This window comes from Zingiber officinale, chromosome 5A (genome assembly GCF_018446385.1).
Source record: "Zingiber officinale cultivar Zhangliang chromosome 5A, Zo_v1.1, whole genome shotgun sequence".
Classification (NCBI taxonomy): Eukaryota; Viridiplantae; Streptophyta; class Magnoliopsida; order Zingiberales; family Zingiberaceae; genus Zingiber; species Zingiber officinale.
The window spans coordinates 141,865,929-141,891,386 of record NC_055994.1 but is presented as its reverse complement, the minus strand read 5'-3'; the positions used below and the strand labels follow the sequence as shown (position 1 = coordinate 141,891,386).

The 25,458-nt window shown below is 34.7% G+C and overlaps 2 protein-coding genes across 19 annotated transcripts in view; both read left to right on the top strand.

Moving 5' to 3' along the window:
- Positions 1-1,223: 1,223 nt before the first annotated feature.
- Positions 1,224-4,232, top strand: LOC121982164 (inactive TPR repeat-containing thioredoxin TTL3-like). 6 transcript variants are annotated; one of them, XM_042535106.1, is made up of 6 exons: positions 1,224-1,369; positions 1,896-2,062; positions 2,255-2,328; positions 3,294-3,417; positions 3,518-3,702; positions 3,787-4,232. In XM_042535106.1, exons 2-5 carry the CDS (start codon positions 1,949-1,951, stop codon positions 3,542-3,544), a joined length of 339 nt encoding a protein of 112 aa, XP_042391040.1. In that variant the 5' UTR covers positions 1,224-1,369; positions 1,896-1,948; the 3' UTR covers positions 3,545-3,702; positions 3,787-4,232. The 6 variants fall into 6 exon arrangements, 2 of the variants coding, with proteins under 2 accessions (XP_042391040.1, XP_042391039.1); XM_042535105.1 differs by having other exon boundaries at positions 1,224-1,744; XR_006112019.1 differs by lacking the exon at positions 2,255-2,328 and having other exon boundaries at positions 1,224-2,062.
- Positions 4,233-8,454: 4,222 nt separating this feature from the next.
- LOC121982163 (spastin-like) overlaps positions 8,455-25,458 on the top strand; it is a 46,876-nt gene continuing 29,872 nt past the window's right edge. For 2 of the 13 annotated variants that reach the window (XR_006112017.1, XM_042535104.1), the window contains exons 1-8: positions 8,455-8,634; positions 9,318-9,973; positions 10,043-10,167; positions 10,273-10,367; positions 10,459-10,686; positions 11,593-11,683; positions 14,199-14,244; positions 21,018-21,169. Coding sequence is in view for 11 of the 13 variants with exons in the window: in XM_042535104.1 (XP_042391038.1) it covers positions 9,405-9,973; positions 10,043-10,167; positions 10,273-10,367; positions 10,459-10,686; positions 11,593-11,683; positions 14,199-14,244; positions 21,018-21,169 (1,306 nt within the window). In the remaining 2 variants the exon portion in view is untranslated. Of the gene's footprint in view, positions 8,635-8,910; positions 9,048-9,092; positions 9,974-10,034; positions 10,168-10,243; positions 10,368-10,458; positions 10,687-11,592; positions 11,684-14,198; positions 14,245-21,017; positions 21,170-25,458 lie in introns of those variants that run through there. The other 11 variants (XR_006112016.1, XM_042535093.1, XM_042535098.1 and 8 more) reach the window with 10 other exon arrangements.

Genomic DNA, 25,458 nt, shown 5'->3' with positions numbered 1-25,458 from the left:
AAATATTAAGGCTCGTGATCGGCTTAAACAATATAATTTGGGCTTGAGTTCGACTTGAATTTGATAAATTCGAATACGAATCGAATATTTTTCGAGCTGGCTCGAAAAGCTTGCAAACCGGCTCAATTCATTTGCATCCCTAGATGTATGCCATAGTCTGTTCATGCCCTAAATTAGCTTATGTAGTGAGTTCCGTTAGCAGATATATGGCAAATCCTGGTAATGAGCATTGGAAGGTAGTTAAGTAGATTTTTAGATACTTGTGAGGTGTTGCTGATGTGTGTCTGCATTTTGGGAGGACTAGAGATGGAGTTGTTGGATATGTCGATTCTGATTTCACCGGAGATCTAGATAAGAGAAGATCACGGGTTATGTTTTCAGTGTTGGTGGTTGTGCTATTAGTTGGAAGGCAACATTACAAGCTACAATTGCATTGTCAACCACAGAGGTCGAATACATGGCAATTTAGAACATTGCAAAGAAGCTATTTGGTTGAAGGAATTATTTGGTGAACTTAGTAAAGACCTGCAGATTACTACGGTCCTTTGCGATAGTCAGAGTGCTATTTTTCTCGCAGAGGATCGGATGTTTCATGAGAGGACCAAACACATTGATGTGCGGTATCCCTTTGTGCGTGATGTGATTGCTCGTGGAGATATTTTATTGTGCAAAGTCAGTACGCATAATAATCCTGTAGATATGATGACCAAGTCACTTCCTCATTTCAAGTTTGAGCATTGCTTGAACTTAATTGGTCTTCATTGTTGAGTGATACCCCTAAAGGAGGTTTTGAGGAAGATATGGAGTTTCTTTTGCTTTCTTGTGCTATCGAAGATTATAATTAGTGTCAAGGTGGAGATTGTTAGAGTCTGTAACCCGAATTCCATTTGGATCCGACATGATTCCTATTCCATTTGGATTATATATATATATATATTGTAATGTAGGGTTTTGTGGCGTGAGGTGTTTTTGAAGATTCTACCATCTTTATTTTTCGGCCACCATTATATCAATTTTGATATAGTGACACTACAAGAAAAAATATCTATTATGACATTTTCTTTATGACACTTATTAAAAAGTGTCATAAATATTGTATAATAACACTCTTTGCATCTAATTAATTTTTTATAAAAATCATCATATTAGACGTTTTACTGTGACATATTTTATAAATGTCATTACATTATAAACATATTAATCAAACCTTTTCCTTTGACCCTATCATTTCCTTCCCTCTCCCATTTCTTCTTCATTCCTTTTCTTTATCGTTGCTAGGTTTCTTCCATCTCCCACCTCTTCTTTTCTTCCCTCTCCACAGCGCAGCCAGGTTTTTCCCTCTCCGTAGCAAGCAAGTAGTGGCTCAAAGGTAACCCTATTTCTCACTTCTTCCTTTTCCGCAACACCGCGCACAACCTCGCCAGGCGACGAGCAACCATTTTACAAGCGATCACACTCGAGAGGGCTGCAACCTCGCCAGGCCGCTGGTTCACTAGCGGCATATTCGCGAATGGCTACACGCGAAGGGGTCGATGCCTCACTAGGTAACCCATTCACAAATAGGCACATACGAGGGGGACGATGCCGGGCAGTGACCTATAGCGAGGTAGCGACATTGCTATCTTCTTCTGAAACTCTCACCCTTTTCCATCTCCATATACTAGTAGGAAGCTTGCCCTTTTCCTCACGCAGCACCGAGTCGAATTGATCGGTATTTCCTTTCCCGACATTCATCTTCTCACAGGTTTGTGTCTTAATCCTCGATTGCCCCTCCCCGCTTTTCAATTCTTCCCCTCATGGCACGGTCTCGTAGCGCTCTTGCTGGAGCACGTCCGAAGGATATGTTGCGAGCACTGTATTCTTCTCTTTTTCTAACTATTTTCCTTGTTTGTTAGTTGGCACATGTTCCCCTCCCCTTTTCAATTTCTCCTCTCACGGCATAGTTGTGATGGCGGGTGTTGGTCTTGATGCTTGTTGTCATTGCGCTCATGTTGGTGCACAGTTGAAGGATCAATTTTCTTCTTTAGACGTGTTCTTCAAAGATCTGAAATCCTTGAAGAAGGTATGATGCTCAATTTTGTTTTGTTTTTTCTATCTCCTTGGCTTTAGAAATGTTTGAGTAATTAAATTGTGCTATAGAAGACATGAATGGAAGAATGAGAATGAAATAAATCAGTCTGCATGCAATACCAGTAGATTTACCACCAATAAGCACATCTCCCATATTAAACTATCAATTCAATTTTATATAAAGGAGTGTGAAGAGGCATTGGTTTTGGATCCTGCTTTCAGGCATGCACAGCAAAGGTTGGCATCGTTGCTTATAAGGTTATAACACTTTAAAAATGTTCCATTCTTTCTAATTCAAGTTTGCAAATTGATTGCTATTGGTCCTAGTGTTATGCTGAGATATTGATATTGCTTAATTGCATATGATTCATTTCCTTGGAGCTAGTCACCCACTACTGTTATTAATTATGACATGTAATTTATTTATGAATACTTCTATTACATAATTAATAGGAATAATCGAAGAACTATCTCAATTTTATCAAATTTTATTCTGATTGATAAGGTTGCATCTTTTTTTTATGGTAGAGTTGTCTTATGATTTTTGCATTGTTTATATTTGTTATTCAAAGTTGCAACATCAATCCCTTGTCCTTACTACAGTCATTTTGCTTGATCACAATTCTAAATTGTAAAAGAGATCTTTTTGTAGAATTGTGATGGAACAACTTTAAATAAATTACTACCCATATATTTGTCTTACATTCTTCTGTTTTAACTCACAATATTGGTAGATAGCCTTGGAGTGCCATTAATTGCAGTAATTAAAATGCATCCTTGTGTTGCTCAATAAGAAAGCAAAAAAAATAACATTGTTATTGCCATATATTAATGTTGCTCCGGATGCACTTATATATGATTAATTGAATTCTAGACATACAATCAAGTGTATGTTTTGTTTACTATGATTAGTATACCACACTACAACAAATATTGTGATCAGAAATAAATAATAACACGTGAAGTTTTTTATCATGTTATATGAACTCAAGAACTTGAGAAGAAAAAGAAATTGTTGTTTTTTGTGCTTAGTTTGTTTTAGCTTTTAAATTTCATTGTTCTTTCTTTTGACTCATTGTGATAAATGATGTTGATGAGTAAATCTTATACTAAAATATGCATTCTTCTAAATAAACTGTTTATTTTGGTCAATAGGTTAGGTTAAGTTGAGAATGCTAGGAAACATCTCTTGCTAGGTTAAGTTTACATTATGTTGAATTTAGGGAGCTTCAAGCAGTGGAAAGACATTTGGACATGTGTGCAGAAGCCCGAAAGGTTGTAGATTGGAAGAGTGACCTTAAGGAGAGTGATGCTGCCTTCATTGAAGGAGCAAATGCTTCATCATTTGTAAATTCATACTAGCACTTAATCTCATTAGTTTAGATGTCATGTTAATGTTATTATAAGAGAATACAATAATGTATTCTTATAATGCCCACAATTACAGGTAATGGCTTCAAAATGTGAAGCGTAACTTTAACTTCATCAACTTGAAGAAGCTGATATGGTCATATCCAATGTATTTAAACTTGATAGTGTAAATTCACCATCCTCAAATACTAAGTTTTTTGGTATGCTGGCAAATTCATACTTGTATGCTGTCAATGTCGAAGTTGACATGGCTCGAGGAAGGTAATGTTAAAGTGTTATATTGCATATTAAGGTAGTTTTCAATATTTTTATGTTCATTGAAAATGTGTAATGAATAATTTTCAGGTTTGAAAATGTCTTCACAATAAGCAAAGCAGATTTATCCTAGAAATGTGGAGATATATACATTATTGAACAACACAAGAGCTATATCTCGAGCACGAGCATTAGGCAATGAACTCTTTAACTCAAGAAAATTTATGGAAGCAAGCTTAGCTTACGGGAAGGACTCAAGTATGACCCTGCAAACCTTGTTCTTTACTGCAACTTGGATAATACGAAAAGACTGTTGAGGATTGCAACAAAGCTTAGTATTCAAGTCAACTACATGAATGCCCTTCTTAGTTGTGCTACCTCATATTCAGAGGTGATATGATTCCCTTCTAAAATTTAATATTTTGAGTATAGTGTATAACTAGTTTTGGATGTAAAAGACTCATCATTAGTTTGCATTTGTAATTTTGACCCAAATATTTATAGGATGAATTTAGATGATCTACTTGCATTTTAAATTATATTTTATAATTTTTTTTCTATTTTAAATGGTGGATGAATTGTGATGATATATAAATATTGAAGTCATATTATATATTCTAAATTTATATTAGTGATTATTTTAAATATATTTATAAATTATTATTGATCCTGTCCGAATGCTGAACCAATGGACGCTGGACACGTGGCACGTGGCGCTCCCCGGTTGCTAGTGTGGATCTTCGACTGGTTGCACGAAGCTCCGGCGAACCTGCACAGAAGTCGGGCCGGGAAGGGGTTCCCGGCGGCGACCCTCCGACGTTCAAGTCAGGCAAGCAAGCAGTGAAAAGTGGCTCTCGAAATATTAGAACGCGTACCTCCGGCGAAGGATGAGGGCCTTTATATAGGGCAGCGGAGAAGCGAGTGCACACATATCGAGGTGTACACGTGTCCGGAGCCCATACCCCAGTAAGGGCTTGTCAGTGAGCTTACCTGACCCATACTGCTACAGTCCAAGCATGTCCTCGATGGGACAGCGGAACCTCACGTCGCGTGATTTGGAGTATGATCATATCACGAAGCATGCCAGCTGTCAGAAGATGTCCCTTGTCTTTTTCCCTGAACTCCTGCCGGGCGTCCGATCGGCCCACGTCCGCCTTCCGTCCGACCGGTCATATATGATGGTCCACTTGGGAAATTATCGGTAATGTGTTTTGTGGCGACTGTTAGCAGTATGCTTCATGTCTTCGGCCGAGCCTGTTGTCCGCTCGGCCCTACGATCTTGCCCAATGAGCGTCGGAACCCCGACTTCCATAGGGGTGCCTTTTGCCATCGGCTAAACACCGGGCGACCGCCCGGTCGGTCAGACCCCTTTCTCCGGTCGGCCTAGCTGGTCCGACCTTCTTCGATGGACCGCCCGGCTCTTTTACTTTCACGTGGCGTTGACCCCTTACAACGAGGGTCCCCTGTTCTTATCGCCGGATCAATTATAATGATATTTATTAATGTTATTATAGATTAGTTAATGTGATATTTTAAAATGATTTTATAAATTATTTTTATTGACACTTTTTATTGTCCTTATAAAAAATATAAATGTCATAATAAATGAGTTTTGGTGACATTTAACTTTGTCCCTATTATAATCATAACAAGACAAATATAAATATCCTTAAAATATGATTTTTCTTGACATTTTAGAGTGTCATTATATTTTAAAATTGTGACACTTTTGACGTTAGCATTGATATTGTATAACGACATTATAAAATGTCAGGAATGTGAGGAAGGTCTAAGACGACATCACTATATAGGGCATTTTTTGGAGATGTCACTAAAACGTTAGTGTCACCATAAATATACTATAAGGACATTTATGTGTGTCATAATAGATTATTATTCTTGTAGTGTGAAAATTTCTCCTCTTCTCGTAATATTTTATCCACAAGGGTTTTCTACGTAAAATCTTGGTGTTCTATTCGCTTTATATTTCATTAAGTTTTTGGTTGGATTCTATCAAATATAAACGTAACCTTTTTTTATTGGGCTTAAGTTTTATAAGCCCTAAACTTTGGTCTAACGAGAAAATCAATTTGTTGGCTTATCCTAGTGATTAACACCAAATTTTATCTTCATCGTACTGAGTAACTAGAGCTGGAGAAATCAGAGCAAATGAAGAAGCTCACATTTATAAGAAATCAGAGAGCTAAAAGGCTCAAGAAATTGATTTGGAAAAAAAAAATTATTGTTTGATTTTTTCTAATTGAGCGACTTGAAAGTAGAATTGAAGATTGGCTAAAGCCTTATCCTTTGGAAACATCATTTCATTAGACAACTCCCCTGAAACTATAGAGTGAGAGAAGTTCACGAGGATGATTTTGCATTCGAAGAAGAAGAAGAAGAAGAAGAGGATCATAGTGATGATATTGAGTTTGTATCCGACGAATAATAAGTTGTTGAAAATTATAGAGAATAAGTAGAATAAATTTATGATATTTTAGTAGTTGTGTAATTTTGAACTCATTTTAAATTTGATGTTATTGTGTTAGAGTTATACAATATGATTTATTATGTAATTTATGTTGATATCGTGGAATCCGCACGTTTAGCGGCGCCCAGTCTCCGCCTAAGCGGTTTAAGTGTTGATTTCGTACCCGACTAGCTTCTAATGATTTTTAGAATTTTGAATAAGTATTTGGACATGCGGAAGGTTAGGAACCTTTCATACCAAGTCCATAGTACTTATTTCTTTTTTATCGCCATACTATACTAATCTTGTCCGAAATTAGTAAAGGTGGTTGGCTGGGAACATTACTTTATATTGACCAAACGAAGACTCCTCGCTGTCTTGTGTAAGACAAAAAAAAGTCAGTGCCGAGCTAGGGAATGAGTCTCTGGTGTTGTCCCTTTGATGCTTAAGTCAGTGATCGAGTTGTGTAGATGAATAGTAGCAGCAAGCGTGTAAAATTACAAAGCATCGCATACCCTCGCCCGAAAATAGAGCTCCTTTTTATAGTGTCATTATTGTGTTTATGCATGTATCCCAAAATATTCCTAAGAAATGATAAATCATAAAGTGTCTTTGACATATATCCCTAAAATGAGCTTGCAAGTCTCTATGATTTGACAAGTTGAAAACTTTGAACGTGCTATTTGTCTGCAAGATATTCTCTGTCCTTTGTGACACAAATCTCCAAAAAAAAGAGTACGAAATCACGTGCCCTTAGGACCCACATTAGGCCGGCCGACCATCACTCAAAGGGGCCGCTAGCTCGGCCTCACCGAATGTAGGTAGTGAGCCAGTGCACATTCAACCATTTTATTTGTCATAAAGGAGTGACCTATTCGACCGGCCTATCCGATCGACCTAGAGATCCGATCAACCTACAACCTCGACCAGCTGAGGCAATCTGTCAATTTACTTAGTACACAACAATGAGGTTTATCTGCTTATCCTGGGATGTGACACGAAATTCGATCGGTGGCTCCAGACCCGATTAGGCATATTGTCGATTTGAGCATGCCTTTACTTTTATTGATAATTTTAACCGTTTCTTGATTTTGATCGCCATGTTAAGAGATCTTCCATGCTTTGACTCGTCTTTTAGGAGTACACCTTTATCCATTTACTATAGGATTTCAACCTAGTCATTATAATTTCAATACATAGTCGAGGTTATATGAGATGAGAGAGGTGAAGAAAAAAAACAGGAGATAGTTGTTCTAATATTTCTCAAACTATATTAAAGTTTAGCACTTGTTTAATTTGAGGATGCCTTCATTTTAATCTACACTGTATTTATATTTCTAGACTCATCTCTGGTCATCAAAACTTCGTGAACAAATTAAAACACAACTTCGTGAACAAATTAAAACACAGGCGATTTTTTTAAGGTGTCTTAAAGAAAATTACTAAAAAAATAGCAAAAAGATATAGGACTAAAGAGCTTATTAATATTTGGTGTAATATGTTTATTCTTAAAATTATTAGCTACATTAAATTTATCACAAAATGACTAATTGTGGGTTGAAGTATAACTAAATGTCTAATGTAACATTTATATATTTTATTATCTTTTCCCTAACATATTTTAATAATGTCACGAGGACCTTATAGCTATGGTACCGTAATAGAACATTCAAATTATCATCTAGATATTCACAGTTTAATCTCAGTCATGATGTATCTGTAGAAATTTTTCTTTTAAATGAGGTGCGCAATAAAAAATATTAGACTTTTAGATTGACCACCACGCGAGCTTTCCGCAAGAATAAACACATAGATGATTTGAAAAAATTTTATGAGACCGGATTAATCATCATACAATTAGTAAATGAATTTAACAATGCCACGAGACTAAATGTAGTATAATAATGTATTGTATTACTCTTAAACTAGTTTTTTTAATATTTATATTGATATGTGCTAAATTGAAAGAATATATGTCAGATAGAACATATTTATTTTTTATTGTGTTTGTTTAATAATCTAGATTAATTGAATATTTCAGTATATGTTGTACTAAACATTTAAATTTTGTTATCAGATTTTGAAAAATTAATGTCTGTGCTAGGTGGATTGCAAGGAATAATTCGTGAATTAATAAATACATTTAAAACTTTTATCAGATTTTAAAAAATTAAAATTGTGCTAGGTTGATTTATTATTTTATTCGCCCCTAGGGAAGAATAATTTATGGATTAATAAATATTTATATTTATTTAAACTATTTTTATTGAAAATTTCTGAAATTGCACAACGATGATATACAACCGCACGATTTGCCGATGAAGCAGCGGTAAGTCGGTCGGACTGCTGCTGACCTCCTCAGACGTAACCTAAACTTTCTACCGTTACCCGACGATCGCATGCCCCTTCTCCTACCTCTCTCAGGCCGCCGTCTCCCGTCTCTCTGCTTTGAGTTCAGCAAGTACTTTGAGGTAAGTTGACGTATTATGCGAATTGCAACTGTCGGTTTGTTCGAAGAGCATCAAAGTTTGGCTTTGTGATTCTTTGGAAATACACGAAATCTTTGATCGAACACTTTCTGAGTTTTTGAAGAGGTTTATGTGGATATTTATTTATTTATTTTTACTTTCCCGTTATTTTGTTGTTGAGTTGGAACTGTATAGTTATCCGATTTATTGCTTTCCTCAAATCGGGAAAAACAAGATATATCATTGCCGATGGAACCTTAAAAATGTTTCATCTGGCAGGACAGATGCCTTGTACGCACTTTTCACGACGTTCCTTCTAATATGCTGGGAAAATTCCTATTGTCTAACTTTGCGCCCATGTTCGCTATATAATCGCTGTTCTTTCTCCTCTGTTTTCCTGCGCCATTGTTGAGGAAGTAAGGATTTTTATCTCACATTGCCTTTGTTTTTCTGTTTTATAGCTTGTTGGTTGTTTTCCTTGCGTTTCTTGATCCTCACTGGGCCTATTTTATACATGCGTTGCACGAGCCATTTATAATTGTGTAAGTTGGGTTGTCAATGTGACGAGGAAACTTTTGTCATTTTGGAAAACAAGAAATTTATGTTTATTTGGCAAACGTTTCTATTCTACTTAGTAAGGATGACCTACTATGTTTATTTATGTATTTTTGAATTTCCATGTTCAGGTTTCGTCCCCAGAGCTTTTGATTAATATTGATGTACAATAGAGTTTGTGATCACATTTAGGTTTGTACCCATAGAATAACATCACAATGTTTTCAAGGAGATTAAAATTTAGCATACACAAACAGGGTTCTTTAGGACAAGAATATTGGTATTTGTTCAGGTTAATAAGAAGGTGTAATGACAGATGTAACATTTGTACCTATCCACTACTGAGTGATTCTTTTGTTAGACGGTTTAGCTCAGTTTCACTTCCTGACACAACTTCGCTTTCCTCATGGAGAAGAGAGGTCAGAATAAGCAATAAGCTTAGTCCTAGCATGCCATATGCATGTTGTAGATTTTACAGTTCTGAAGGCGATGGAAATAATGCCAGCAGGGGCAAACATGTGCCTGTTAAAAGTGCCACTAGCTTTGATAAGGAAAAAGTGAGCAAGGAAGAGTCTATTTCTGTTTCACGTCGCCATGCTGAACATGCTTGGCTTGGGGAACAGGACCAACTTGATTGGCTTAGCTGTGAGAAAATGTCAATTGATAGTCAAATCAAAGAATCCCTTTTTCTAACTAAGCGACAGCGATTCAAGAATGAATTCATGAGGAGGGTTGTTCCATGGGAAAAAATCAAGGTGTCATGGGATAAGTTCCCGTATCATATTCGGTAAGGCTTTTTGAGATTCTTTTAGGTGATATCTTTTGAGCTTTAACATATTTTATTTTATCCCACCAGGGAGCACACAAAAAATTTGTTGGTTGAATGTGCTGCTTCTCATCTGAGACACAAAAAATTTGCATTGTCTTATGGTGCTCGGCTGATTTCTTCAACTGGAAGGATACTGTTACAGGGTTTTCCAGGTTTTTTGATTCAGTAAAATAACAATGCATGGACAATTTTGCTCTTTTCTTCATCAATAACAATTTGTGAATGCAGAATGATTGAAGTCTGGTTAATGCTTCCAGGAACTGAGCTCCTGAGAGAAAGAATGGTAAGAGCTCTAGCTCGGGATTTGCAGGTCCCACTACTGGTGCTCGACAGCAATATTCTCACTCCATATGTAAGAGCTGCATATATTATATATTTTCACACCATTCAATCAAGATTTTGATGATTGATGAGAGATCGAACAACTCTTGTTTCTCATTCAGGACTTTGGTCAAGAATTTGCTTCTGAAAGGGAAACAGATGATAGTCATGTGGAATCAGGAGAAGAATGCACATCTGAGTCTGATGCTGAAGATGAAAATGCAGAAAGCAATGATGAATGGACTAGTAGTAATGAAAACAGATCAAGTGAAAGTGATAGCGATGATATACCAGCTTCTGTTGAGACTTTCGAGAAGCTTGAACCACGTAGCCTTGAGGAATTTGCAAAGGTAAGTGAACCACAACAGACTGCATGCTGTCATGCAGGATTGCTGATCGTCTGAAAAACAGAAGTTTATTTTTTTTCCTTTCTCTCCAATGAATGTTTGGATGGTAACATTTTGTAGCATTCATTTTATACTAGACTATGTAATTCAGAATAAAAACCTTCCCAGAAGTAGAGGAAGGTTTCTGTTGTGTTTGCTGCAATATTCTTTGATAACAAATCAGTCAATGATCAGTTGACGCTTTAGTAAAATGCATCTATTGTCAAATTAGATGAAAAGCAACACAATTAAAAAACTGTATACCTCCTGTATAATAGAAACATTCGCTTGCCAACTTATTGATCTAAACTGTGATGGTCGTATCCCTAGACTGCATCATTGATTTTCAAAAATGTCATATTTAAACATCCTTTTCCCCTCCTTTATTTTGTTCTTTTTCTTGCTAAGCACGTGTTAGCAAGTTAATGTTTTGACCCTAGGTCTATGATTCATTGAACCAAGTGATTAAGTAAAATGGTGGGGCATAGAACTACATATTGAAACACTTAATATTCGTATAAAAATTTGATCCTTGCTTAAATGACTGTTATTGCTGTCACTTTCTGACAATTTTTTGTTGGTGCTATAATCCGTCTTCTCATTTGTGATTTTCCAACATAGTACCTGTTAAGATAAAAATAGACACAAAGTTTCTAAAGGGATTAATTTGGTGGACTGAAGTATGAGATTTATATAATTCTTTATCTATCATTCATAGATATTTCACATGTTTTACCGCCTAAAGAATATATATGTGTCTTTAGTTTCTAATTTACGAACTATCTGGCTTTACTTGATCTTGGAGTACATAGTTCTAGGTGGTTCATCAAATTTTTGACTTTAGATCTTTATCCTTTTTATAAACTGCAGAGAGTTGCTGGAGAAGTCGAGAGTGCCTCTACATCAAAAGATTCAGGTGCTGCTACACCACCTGAACAATCAAAAAGGCCACTTAGTAAAGGCAATAATCCTATCTTTGGCTATGTTTATTACTTCTAGCCTTTTTGAAGTTTCTTTATTAGATCTCTAGCTTGCATCTTTTTGTGGTTTTCTTTACTGTGTGTCCATTCTTCATATCTTCTGAGTTCTGAGGCTCTAACCTGGTAAAGTGGATTATTTTCCTCTACAAAAGTAGTCTAATTATGCCATTTCTTGATGTACTCTTCAACTTAAGAATGATGCAAAAAGTAGTCATGGCTAATGTATGTCATGCTCTAGTGACTAGTCCTAAAACATGAACAAAACACAAACAATAAAAAAATCCTCAACGGTAAAGGAAAAACAGACTATTGCAGATAAAGATATGTGAAGGGACTTCTACCACTAAATTACACACAAAGGAATAGATTTAATAAGATATTGCAAGGTAGAAGCATCATTGTTCATGCATCAAGAAGAAAGATGAATTGGACAATGATCTATTTTACCGATAGTTGGTTCTTGTGCTTGACAACATAATTTTGCTGCAATACAAGCATAGATGTTTTTGATAATTGATGTCTCGTTAAACATAGAAACAAATGGATAACTGAGACAACAATGCCAATAGTGGTTATATAAGTGGTATAGAACATTAGAAGAAATCAATCAATTAGGTAATAGACTCCATCAGACTCATGATTGCGACTAATCATTGCTATCAATCACAAATCTTAAAAATGTACATTTATTACTATAAAGCATGATATTTCCCTTAGTATTTTGATAATACTAAGGGAAATTAGTGACAAAAAGTGGACGAAGCTGAGTACTTTGAATTGGCCTACAAATAAAACAAGATTTGGAGCAGGGTTAGAGGAAGTTGGAGTGACATGGATTTTGTTGTAAATTGCCATCCAAATTTATCACAATAACCGATGGTTGATGTGTCCACAATGAACCATGTCCATGTCCATTTCCTTGATGTCATCCAATACCATGAACAACTTTGGAAGTATACATGGAATTTACATGTATACATGGAGGTTATAAGACCATATGCAAATGTGGCTGAATGGCATTGTGGGAATATGCAAGTTCACACAAAAAATTTAACAATCTAAAACTCTTCATTTTGGTGTTTTTGGTCCATGCCCATTTTAAATTTAACAATCCTCTTAGAAATAGAGAGAAACATCACGGAACCAATCTTGATATGTTACTTTATGAAAAACCATGTAAAGTTTGTACTCTCCATTATGAATAAGTAGCATCCTTCTAGTTTGGAGCTAGAATTGTGAAATGAATTTCCTTTCCACGAGAGGCAACATGAATTTCAGATGTCCTTGCTTATAGGAGATCATTGGGACTATTAAGTTTGGCGTTGCTTTAGATGACACCATTATATCCGATAATGTTAAAAGAGAATGCAACAATGATAAGGTGATAAGAAGGATTAATAGCCTATGGTTTAGTCGACCTAAAGATTAAGAAGTAAGCTTACGATGAATATAAAAGAATAGCGTAAGGATTAGGAAAAAGAAACTTGCATATAAAGGGTAGCTCGGTATATGAAACTCCTGCCAATGCGGGATCAAGGGTCTATTATATGCAGTCTTATCCTACTTTGCAAGTGACTCTTTCCAAGACTCGAACCCGTGACCTCTCGGTCACACGACAACAACTTTACCATTGGGAATAAGAAACTTGCATATCCAAACCTTATAAATATGAGGAGAAAATGGTTAGATAAAAAGTGAGATGCAAATAGAATAAACACATACAAAATGAGTGTGTATCTTCTCAAATGCTCTAGAAGTGTTGTGGACTTGGACGAAATTGATAAAACGAAGGGCATAATCATCTCATAAAGCGAAAATCTCACTTGGAGTATATTAAAGAAGAAATCTTTTTAATTAAAACTTACTTACAGAGGGGGTTGGGTCTTTTTAAAGGCTCTAACCTAATCAAAATTGGAAATTTGAATAAAAAAGTTGGATAAGAAATACCCACTTAATCAGACTCAACAAATTAGAAAATAAATGATATTCCTATCAAATTAAAATATATCAAGTTTTACCAAAATTGACTACAATTTAAAATTTAAAAGGAAAAACAATTCCTAATTTGCATCAATCTTGGTCTTCTAGTTTACAAGGAGCAATCTCATATCTGTCGCCGGGGCTCCTTTATTTGTCTTCTTAATTCAATTCGGAAATCAAATGTCAGATTAAAGAAATAACAAACTATTATCCTATTGACTTTTGTCAAGTATGACTAAATAGATATCTGTTTTATAATTGTTTTGTTCAGGCTGCTATTTGTTATATTCCTTTATATCTACCTAAGTCAGGTAACTTGAGATCTTGATTTCTGGAAGCATTTTCGCTAGAATTTAGTACATTGTATCTGGACTATTTACTAAACTAGGATTTATTGCTAGCTTTTATTATTCCTTCAAGAATATTGGTAAGCTTAGCCAATTTATTTAATGGGGCTTTGATGGGAGTAATAGATTTTTGTGCATGACTAGTATATTTTGCTATTTTTTATTTCAGGAGATCGTGTGAAGTATGTTGGTGCTTCGGTTCAAGTCAATTGCGGGTGCTTATTAAATTTCTTAGCCTTTTTTCTATTATTGAAATATGTGTAAAATGCAACTTTTCTAGTCTTAGATGGATTGTCTGAAATAACTTGGTTGTTTTTGGTTTTCATTGGATTATGGTTGGACGTCAGTTAACTCGACATCGGTATAAACTACTGTGCCATGCTAGTCGGCATGGGAGGAATTTTCCATTCCGCCTACCGACACACACCAGCACAACCTCGTGAGGATGTGGAGGAAGCTACGACCTTGGAGCATTACAGAGGATGCCATGAGGTCGTAACTTCCTTAGTTTTAAAATTATTTTTATTTTTAATTTAAGACATTTAATTTAAATTCCTTTCTCATTTTTTTCCTCTTGATTTGTTCTTTTTTCCTTCTTTATGGTTAATTTTTTTCCCTTCTTCATCTGTCCATGAGGGTTAGCAGAGGAAAAAATCTCTTTACCGCTTTAATGTGGTTAATTTCTTCCCTCTTTCATCTGTCCATGGGATAAACAAAGAAGAAAAAATCCTTCTTAAAGGATGCCTAATTTTTTTCCCTCCATCTGTTCATGAGGTAAAAAGAAAAAAATAAACCTCTTTAAGAGAACAAATTGTTAGAAAAAATTAAAAATTAAATATAATATAATTTCTAACCTTATAAAATATACTACTATGAATTAAATTATCGTATATGTAAATTTAGTTTAATTTTTAACTAATCAAAATAAATCCAAATTTAATCCAGTTTAAACCTACTTGATCCTACCATGTTTATTTGGTGAACTTTAGTTAACTCTGAATTGACTTTTAGCATCAAACATTTATAATATTAAAACTTGAACTCAACATAACCTCTAAAGTATAGCTCAATAGTAAGCATCCATAACAATTAAATTAGTAAAAATATTTTTTAATTAATATATTTATATTTAAAAAAGTATCGAAACCATATCGACACAACAAAATATAGAACTGAAATCATATCATTCTAGTCATAAATTGAAATTTCGGCACAACTCGAAATTTTAAACCTTGCATGACATTTTGTAATATGGGGAGCTTTGGTGCAGCAGTAAAGTTGTTGCCGTGTGACTGGTGGTCACAGATTCGAGTTACTGAAACAATCTTTTGCAATGCAGGGTAAGTTGCGTATAACCCCGCATTGTTGGGAACTTTGTGCACTGAGCTTGACATTTTGTAATATGCTTTCTTCAAGGTTTTGATAATCTTCAAGCTTTAATTAACTTTACCTTTATCTAAGGAAACCAATTTTATATTAACTGATCATCAGATATCTGGAAAACATCTAGGTAACTTAGATGGAGAGGATATTAATGACAAAAAATTGTTTCTACTGGAGCCTGTACTGCTACTCCTGTATTGAGTTTGATTAAAACACACATTATTTTAGAAGATATCAACTGACATATTGTTTTAAGTTGGCCGAAGAAACTAAATCTGTTTGATGTAGGAATTTGTACAATTAGGAATTTGCTGGTTGAGATTATGAATCTGATTGAAAGAAGACACAATAAATAATTGGGTGGTTTCTGTTTTTTTTTAAGTTTGTTGACTTTATTTTTCATTTTGTTCTTGTGGTTTGTAACATGGGAATACAACTCTAAGTTTGACATGGTTTGAACTTTGAACCAAATACCAGTAGCACTTAATGTTAAATTCTGCAATGCATATCGAAAGTTCATATATGCATCCATAAATAGGGCAAAAGTACTAGTTTTATGAATGATTTTAATAGCCCTTTTTAATTTTTCTCCATTTATATTTGGTCCCTATGTTCATTGGCACCTCTTTCCTCAGTTTACTTGTAATTGCTGTTTACACAATTTTTCTTTATTAACATTTTTACATTGTTTAGATAATTGTTTTTGTACCGATCTGGTAGAGTTTTTATAGTTGACATCTGGATGTAAAATTTTTGATTCTTTTTTTGATCATTGTGATCTTGTGAAAGAATGCCAGTCTGGCTACTGCATTCATTTTTTAAAATTGTGTATATGATGATGGCAATGGTAATGCCAAGAGTATTAACAATATATGTAGTTTGAGGTGCTAATTCATTTTCTTCTCCCTTTTGATGTGATAATTATCACACTTGTCTTTGTCTCTATTAGTAATTGAATGTAGAAAATGTTACATGCATCTTTAACATCTTCATGCAAAAACCGTGGAGATGAACTTCATTTATTTCCAGGAACGGGTATTTAAAATCCCCTCCTTTGGTACTGCATCAATACTAAAGGGTCTCAGGAAATTGCCTTATAGAATGTAAATAGCATTCCTATGTGTTAAAAATAAAGAAGGGAAAGTGCTACTATTTTTAGAGAGGATGGTATTTAATTGTCTACATGTTTGAAATGAAATCATTTCTTCATAAATGTCTTTTGTTGACTGTCTTGTTTGTTCCTGCAAATTGAGTTTGAAAATTTATAATGCTTTCAGAAGGTCAACTACCTCTCACTAGAGAGTATTGCTTAATGTGAGAATATGTTTTTCATTGGAGATATAGGAAGAACTAGTTATATTGGATAGGTCCTTATAAATAAATATACTCAAATTCGTATTTTCCAGGTGTAAACTCAGATCATTTAACCTCTTTTATTTCCTAAATCATATTGTTTTCTTCCAACCTTTTAAATATTCATCCCACCTCAACGAGCTACATCTTTCTAAGATTCTAATCCTAGCAATATATTTGGTCACAGGGTGTTACTGGGGGATGTACCAACTTCTGATGGCTCAACAAATGTCTTTACTTTTCTTAGTGGCACGTCAGTGGGTAAGTCTTTCCCATATAGCTTAGGTTAACTACTGGACTTCGTCTAGGTGAACCCTGTAATAGTCATATTTATACAACTATGCCATGACTGCTGCCTCATTGTAGTTTTCCATGAATTGTTCATGGTAGAATGCTAAATATCTTCCTTTTATCTATTATCCTTGTCCTCAATTAAACCATCAATTCTTCTTGGTCATTCGTTATTCTTATGCTGCCAAATAGTTTCCATAATTTATCATAAATTCATCATTTAAAAATAGGATTTGAAATGAAGAGCGGACCATTAAAATGCAGTATCACTTTTGAAGTCATATATGGTCATTATATGCCCCATAGGCCAAGAACTATCAAGGAAGAATCTGTAAGTCACTTTTATATTTCTCTATTCTTCATGGTTTAGAGTATTGAGCTATAAGTAAGTTCTATATCTCTCTATGCTTCATGGTTTAGAGTATTGAGCTGTTAGGAAATAACTCGTACAAAAATTAATATATCAAAGATGAGAATGTTAAGATGAACATGTATGTTTACTAGAAAAATAATAAATAAAAAATAGTATCTCAAAGCAAATTATGTAGAGCTTGATATTACTACTATGAGTGATATTACCTTGCATAGAGATGAAGGGAGAGATTGGATCCATGTTGCTGATCCTAAATACTTGGAATAGACACAACTTGATGATGATCATAATAGTGATTAATTAGTTTTTTGGAAGCCTTTGATGCTTGAATTTGACAATTCCCTCTCTCATACCCGTGCCATCATGACACAAGGAAAGGTAGAAAATACTAGTTTGACAAACCAAACTTGTTAATGAGCAAAGAAACAATCTGAGGATTGGAGGGGAAGAAATGGGGAAGTAGAAAAAGCGGAGAAGGAAGAAAAGAGGAACAAGTGAATGAGAAGCCTTGCTAGTTACCTTTGTTGTTGATACTTCGAGTTACCTCCGTGGTATCGCAGTGGAAGAAGGGATAAGCGAGTAGTGCACCTGGTTGTAGATGTTGCTGAGTCATGTAGGAGGATTTGGATAGCCAAAGGCATGGTTGGCTAGAATGTGTTAGGATCTGGATAGTTGTTCACAGTGGTTGGGAGGGCTGGAACATTGCAGGCCGATTTGGATCACAGTTCAAAAAAGGTGAGGGAGTTTGGAATCAAGCTCTCTTTTGGTGAAGTAGATGGGCTAATAATAAATTAGAAGAGTTTTGGGCCTCCAGCATTGAAGAATGTGTCTACCTGTGTCCTAAATTTGGTCTCTTTTCAGCAGAACCACGCCTTCATCTCACTTTGAGAAAATCAATTGTCCAAAGATTCATATCCTTGTTGGACACACCTACCTAAATTTGAGTGGCGTAGTTGGAAACTGATATTTTTAACTTGTAAGTGCTCAACCCAAACACGGTATATTTCTTTTTCTTCCTCATTTTAAACATTGCATTAGCAATATCTCATAGACAACCAACATGAATTAGGAACCTACTGTTCACTATACATGATACGATCTCATATCAGATAGTTCTTGAACGACTGATAGTTTTGTTTAACACTACATATAGTATGTCCTGAATCAATTGGCAATATTTCACTGGATTTTGTGGTAACTGCACCACTTTTTGATGCTTATGAGGTTCTTATATATATAGGCTACTCTGGAATGGACTCTACATTGGCTGGAGATTCCCTAAAAGACATACTTATAGACATAGGATTCTTGTCCTTGTTTGGAATGAAATCCATATTGATCTGGGATCCCCTAAAACAATGGATAGTAGCTTTTGGCCTTAAAGTCTCAAATTTTTTTCTTCTGTTTTTAAAACTTACCAATGTGGTACCTAAGTATGTATGAAGACAAGGTTGGGAACTGCCTCATGCTCTGACAAATAATATATTGTTAAGAATCTTACAAGCATGATTCTTAACAGTAGTTAATGACATGATGTTCAATACAGTGGAACCATTAATGGATTGTTTGTTTGTTATGTTTTACCTTTTTTTTTTGTTGATTTCTATCACTATTATTATTATTATTATTATTATTATTTTTGTAACAGTTAAATGTTTCTACCTATAAAAGATTCTGATTTTAAGTTGCAAGGTATTAATTGTTGTCTGATCTTCTTTGTGAGCTAAGGCACAAATACTTCAACTGGAAGTCCCTCACTTGCCTTTAACAATGTATTAGGTAAGTGCCTTACCTAGGCAACTTTTCAAAGCCCTGCTATCCCACAGTGTTTAAAATACCAATCTGATGTCCATCTCAATGACTTGCACCAACTATTTTAATCATTGTGACTTGTAGTGTGACGTGTTGTTGCTTTTGACATGTTGAAAGTGATTGATAGATTCTATTGTCAAATTATTGAATCAATTAAGGAGTTGAGGGTGAGTGGATTAAATGGAATTGACATGGTATTTACTTCTCTAGAAATTGGGGGAGATAAAATCAAAGTAGAAAAGTATCTTATTTTCTTTCTAGATGAAAAAATGTCGAAAGAAAGGAAAGGAAATTTGGACTAGTTTTCCATTGGAAGTTTTCTTCTGAAAAGTGGGTGAAAACAAATGGAACAACTTAATGTGCCATCTTTGTTACTGTAAAGACGCAGGTCTTCTGTTTCCACATCTAGAACTTGTTCTTGATCTCACCATATAGCATAGAGTTACTGTGTTACAGTTTTCACTGATGCTGCATAGTTCAGAATGATATGGCAGAGCTCATTCTATGTTGCACTACTCACATGGCCCTACATATCTAGCCACAACTAACAAAGCTCTTGTGAGGGAGCTCACCACAGTGGTACTTATGCTAATGTTGCATAGTTTGCCACAACTAGCAAGGGTTGCAACAATCAAAGATCTTGTGGTGCAATGGAGAATTGACATGGTGTGGGAGGAAGGTTTTAAAGTCGAAAATGATTGATTAGGTAGGATATCAAGGTATTCTAGTAAACTTATTTTCAAAGGTCTAAAATTTTGTAATGGACCTAGCAATGCAATCAAGATTCACTACTTTGAGAGATGACTGTTGGTTGGACTGCCTTTTCAGGCAATAGATCTTGTATATGCAGTACACTGTCTTTACTACACAGTATAGGTCATTTGTCTTTTTTATTTGGCATCTTTTGTTATTTCTATTTTTGGATACAAGTGATATGGTAAGCAAGGTACTGCAAGTGCAAACACCATTTTTTTATACACACATTCCTTTGATCTTTCTATTGTCCAAAGTAACTAAACAACACCAGAAACTTCTCTGTCATTCCTCCATTCCCTTGCAGCTTATTTTGTATCCTCATGCAAATTGTAAACCTAAAGATTTATATTATGACAGGCTATTGTTGAACTCCTTTTTCTAAAATTTTCATCTTTAGAAGATCTTGCTTGATCTGAGATTCCTCATTTTTGTTTCTGAACATGTGCAATTACTTGGTCCTTTTTCTTTTTTGGTTTGTACATTGTGATTCATGCTGTTTGTTTATTCATTGGGTGATTATTAGACAAGCTATATTAATGTACATTTGTTATTTAATTTTTATCTTAAGAATTTGGCATATATGCTAATATGAGTAGCAACTATTAATTGCTAATCAATGCTTAATTGTTGCTGTTATATGTGATTATCAATGCTTAGTTGCCAATGCAGATGGAGTAGCAACTATTAGCAAATGAATTGAATATTAATTTATTGCTGTTTACTAAAAATTTGAGGTGATATAATTTTTTGTAGTGTTTTTATTTTTAAGTGAGGCTATGTTATTCATCCAGCAAAATTGGATAAATGGTTTTCTTTATTTAAAAGCAGCATCTTGACATTCAAGTAGTAAATGCCTATTAGGATTGATTCTTTGGTTTATTCTATATTCAACAATTTTGTATCCTGCAATTTGATTTTAGGTTTTTTGATATTTGTCTTTTGACATTTCATTTTTTTTTTGTACATTAGGATTTTAGTTTAGGTCCCCAAGATTTCATCTTTAACCACTTTATTTTGCAGGTCTCTATCCACTGGAAAACGTGGAGAAGTGTATGAGATCAATGGTGACCAGGTGGCTGTTATTTTTGACAATGCTGAAAGCAAAGTGGAGGAACTAAATGTTTATGTTGCTAAGGAAGAAGATGCAAAACCATCTATTTATTGGATTAACAGTATGTTTTATTCCACTTCATGTCTTCAACATAAAGTCTGCTACTCTGCTTAGTGATGATTATCAATTGTTCTTGCATTGTGTATAAGCTTGCATTTTTTGATATTTTTTCAAATTTTTTATCCATTAATTGGACCAAAATACTTGAATGATTTTAGAGACAAAATATCCAAATTCCACGTGCAATAACCTGCAATAGTTAAAAATTAAAATAGTTTGAGCCTTAGTGGTTACACTCAAATGAAATAATGCACAATGAACAATTAAAAAACTTGTAGGGATGCCCATTTTTGAGTGTTGATGCCCTGTATGGGAGATGTATCAAATTATAAATATTGGTCTGACAGTGAACCTGTCATGGTCGGATTGGTATACTGCCACTTGTGGATGCACCATGCTAAAGTTTAACGCCACCTGGCCCTGAATCTGCCAATATGAATTGCCCTCTTCAGACAAACCTCACAACTCATTGTCCTTTAGAACAGACTTGATTAGTTTGAGGCTAATTAAGGAGTTAAATTACAATCAAATGAAATAAGGACCAATAGAGCAGTTAATTCAAACAATGTGTCTAAGTAGATTATCATGTTTTTTATTTTTTTACAAATTTATTATTGTTAAGATGGGGAAATTATTGGCATTATTCCTTAGGTAGTCCCCTCTACCATCTGAAGTACCTTGAATGTGATTTTAAATTTACATGCATTTTTACTACTAGGTTCCTACATTTTGCTGAGTAAGGCTATGTTCCTAGCAAAGAAATGCAACAGATAGGGAAAGGAAAAGAGAGGTGAAATTTATAAGAAAATAATTGTGAAATGTGAAGAGAGGTAAAAAAAAAATATAAGAAAAGAATTGAAAAATATATTTTGTCTAATCCTTCCCTTACGCTCTATTTACTTCGAGGGGTGGATTGAAGAAGGAAAGGAAATCAAGTTTGAAAAAGATCTTTAGGGAAAAGAAAAGGAAAAGAAGGGAAAGACGAAGGAAAGGAGAGGGGAAGAAAAAAGGGAAAAAAAAAAATGAATTCAAGGAACCTCATGGCCGCGAGGGAGGCTCGTAGCCTTGCGGTTGCCTGTGTGCCCACTAGTGGCTCCACAGCTGTGAGCGAGGCCTCGCGGCCTTTGGAGCTACGAGGGAGGCATGTAGCTGCTCGTGACTCCTTGGCCACCCACGACGTCCTTGGTCTCATGGATGCAAGCAAGGCCTCGCGGCTTCGCGATTGTGAGCACAACCTCTCACAGCTTCACAATCGGACTTGAGGCCGTGAGCAAGGCCTCCCTTGGCCAAGAGCTATCTGTCTTGAGGCCATGAGCAAGGCCTCTCTTGGCTGAGAGCTATCTCTCTACTAGCTGCCTCCAACATGTGGGAGAGATTCAAGACGAATGGAAGGAAATATTGTTCTATTCGATTTGGGTGGACAAAAAATACTCAAAAAATGATCCACGAATGGATTTGTTAATCCGTTCGCCCATTATTTTACAATAGGTAAACAAGAGAAAAGGATATGTAAATTTGTCCATCTATTATTTTATAATGGGTAAACAGAAGAAGGGATATGTAATCCATCCTTTGTTTAGGCACCACCAAGTAAATAGGGGGTTAGAGGGAAAGGAGAGAAGCTTAAATTTTTAACAATTAAAAATAAAAAAAATCCAAAATAATTTTATGAAATAATTTTGAATTTCGTAAGGTGGGATTTTAGATTAATTGCATGTGAAAAATGAGTTTTCTCCTCTTGACTCAACAAAATCAATACTGTGGGGGAAAATGTTGTTGGGAAATCTATCTCTGCCCAAGGTTCCTTACTTTATAGGAAACATGCCTTAATATTTTCTTGAAAATGGTTTAAACATATTGAAAAGGCTAAGCTTGTTATACCAACTTTAGGACCATGTTGGGATTTGCTTAGTTAATGGATCTCCCAATTGACCTTTGAAGCTTATTAATAAGTGATGTCTCCTTGAATTAACCCTTTTTCTTGACAAAATGACAATCATCTATATTTGTTTAGTCTCTCACGAATACTATGTTTGAATATTTATAGCAATATGCATGATAATTTGACTATCATCGAATAATTTTATTGGCTCGGTTGGAGTATGTCTCAACTTAGCTATCAATTGCTCGAAGCAGATTAAGCTTGCATGGAGCAAGAGCCATTAACCCAACTACCTAAGGTTTGAAATACCGAGCCGTGCTGTCCGAAATGGGAGATATTTACCATTTTGACGCAGGACTAGCACCAACACCGCGACCACAAGGCGGTTGCGACCTCGCAAGATCATGGATGGTGTCATGACCTTGTGCCGACCTTCGAGTGGGTGCGACAACTGCGATTTTTTTGAGTTAAATTTTTTATTTTTTAAATATGTATTTTTTATTATAAATAAATTGATATATATAATAGTTATAATTTTTATTAATAATGATTTAAATAATTTTAAAAATTAATTTTTTTATAAAATAATTAATTTTTTAATATATATTGAAATTCTAATGTAAATTTAAAATATTTTATTTTTTTCTTCAAAATATAATTCTTAAACATTTCAAATAAAGCTTAAAAAATTAAAAATTTACAAATGCATTCAAAAAATAATTTAAGACCTTCAAATAATTTTAAAATTATCTTTAAGTTTTTCAAATGATTTTATAATTTTAAATTTAATTTTGAATTTTAAGAATTATTTATTTTTTAAAATAAATTTGGTAAAAATTTAATCAACATTATATTATAAGAAAATATTGGAATATGAACTCAACACCTTAAAATATAATATCAATAGTGACCCTATTTAATAATCAAATATTAATAAATTAATATATGCTTATATTTAAAATTTTAAAAAATAACAAAATTGTATGGGCACGATACGGTAGCCAAACCGTATCATTCCTGTCTTGGACTGAAACTCCAGAATGGATCGAAATATTAAACCTTGCATTAACCTATATTCTTCTGCATTTGCAATTGACTTGGACACTATTTTGCCTCTTGGTTTTTCTCGGATTATTCATGTAGATCACCTATCCATGGGAGTCTGTCCAATCATGATCATATAGTCTACATTTTGGAATGGCCATAACCTTGATATATAAGAGCTTTCAACTGAACACTTTTCATATATCATAGGATTCTCAAATCTACATCCTAGTCCGAGGAATCATGCCATGAAGTTGTAAAAGTTAACTAACCACACTCGTAGAAAATTCATTGTCATGTTTGATGTAACAATGAGATACTTTAACTCTCCAACTAGCCTTTGATAGTTCAATGTGTTAAATAATAACTTTCCCTTGTCTTGGTATCAATGTGATATTAGAATCCATCTAAGCATCAAGTGGCTTAGCTTCTTGTATACCGACTTCCTTAAGCATGTCAAATACATGTCTGTGTGAGATTAATCTCTCCCCTTGAGTGAGCAACCGAAGAAATTGATGATCTTCCTTATTTTCTCATCCTCCAAGGAAAAAATTTACATCCTATATATATATAGAGAGAGAGTAAATATATACATCTACTAAACTGGGAAACTAAATATCTACAAATTAGGAAGACAATCAATTAGTTGATTGTAATTTCCTAAATTCAATACTACCAAAGATAAATAAATCTTAATATTTTCTAAATACAGAAATTAAATCTCCTATTTCTACACTCCCCTTCAAACTGAGTTGTATATGTTATACAAACCAAGCTTGGAATTCAACTCATTGAAACTGACTCTTGGAAGTGCCTTGGCGAGGACATCAACAATCTGCTGTCTTGTAGGAATGTAGCTAAGTTGAATGATTCCAATGTTGACCATTTTTGAGATAAAATGACGATCAATCTTGATATGTTTCGTCCTATCATGATGCACTGGGTTTTTAGCTATACTGATGGCTACCTGGCTGCTAGTAAACATCTCCGCCAGGGCTTGAACTTTAATATTAAGTTCCCTTAGCAATCTTTGTAACCACATTCCTTCGCATATACCAAGAGCTCGATATTCCGATTTTGCTCTACTGCAAGAAACCACAGCTTGTTTCTTGCTTCTCCACGTGACAAGATTCCCCCAAACATAGGAGTAGTAACCCGTAGTTGACCTTCTATCAGTCTGTTCTCCTGCCCAACTTGCATCTGTGTAAATCTCAACTACATGACTTCTACTCTTTCTGAAGAGTAATCCATGACCAGGAGTCATCTTCAAGTATCTCAAAATTCTGGTCACACTGCATCTAAATGATCCTTAGTTGGATTATTCATATGTTGGCGGACTACACTCACCGAATAAGCAATGTCAG

Bases quoted from the DNA above. Each gene is read 5' to 3' on its own strand.
- LOC121982164 (XM_042535106.1), top strand. From the start codon at position 1,949: ATGGCGGGTGTTGGTCTTGATGCTTGTTGTCATTGCGCTCATGTTGGT. The intron at 2,063-2,254 runs GTATGATGCTCA...TTTTATATAAAG, and splicing joins ATCTGAAATCCTTGAAGAAG to GAGTGTGAAGAGGCATTGGT. The intron at 2,329-3,293 runs GTTATAACACTT...TGTTGAATTTAG, and splicing joins TTGGCATCGTTGCTTATAAG to GGAGCTTCAAGCAGTGGAAA.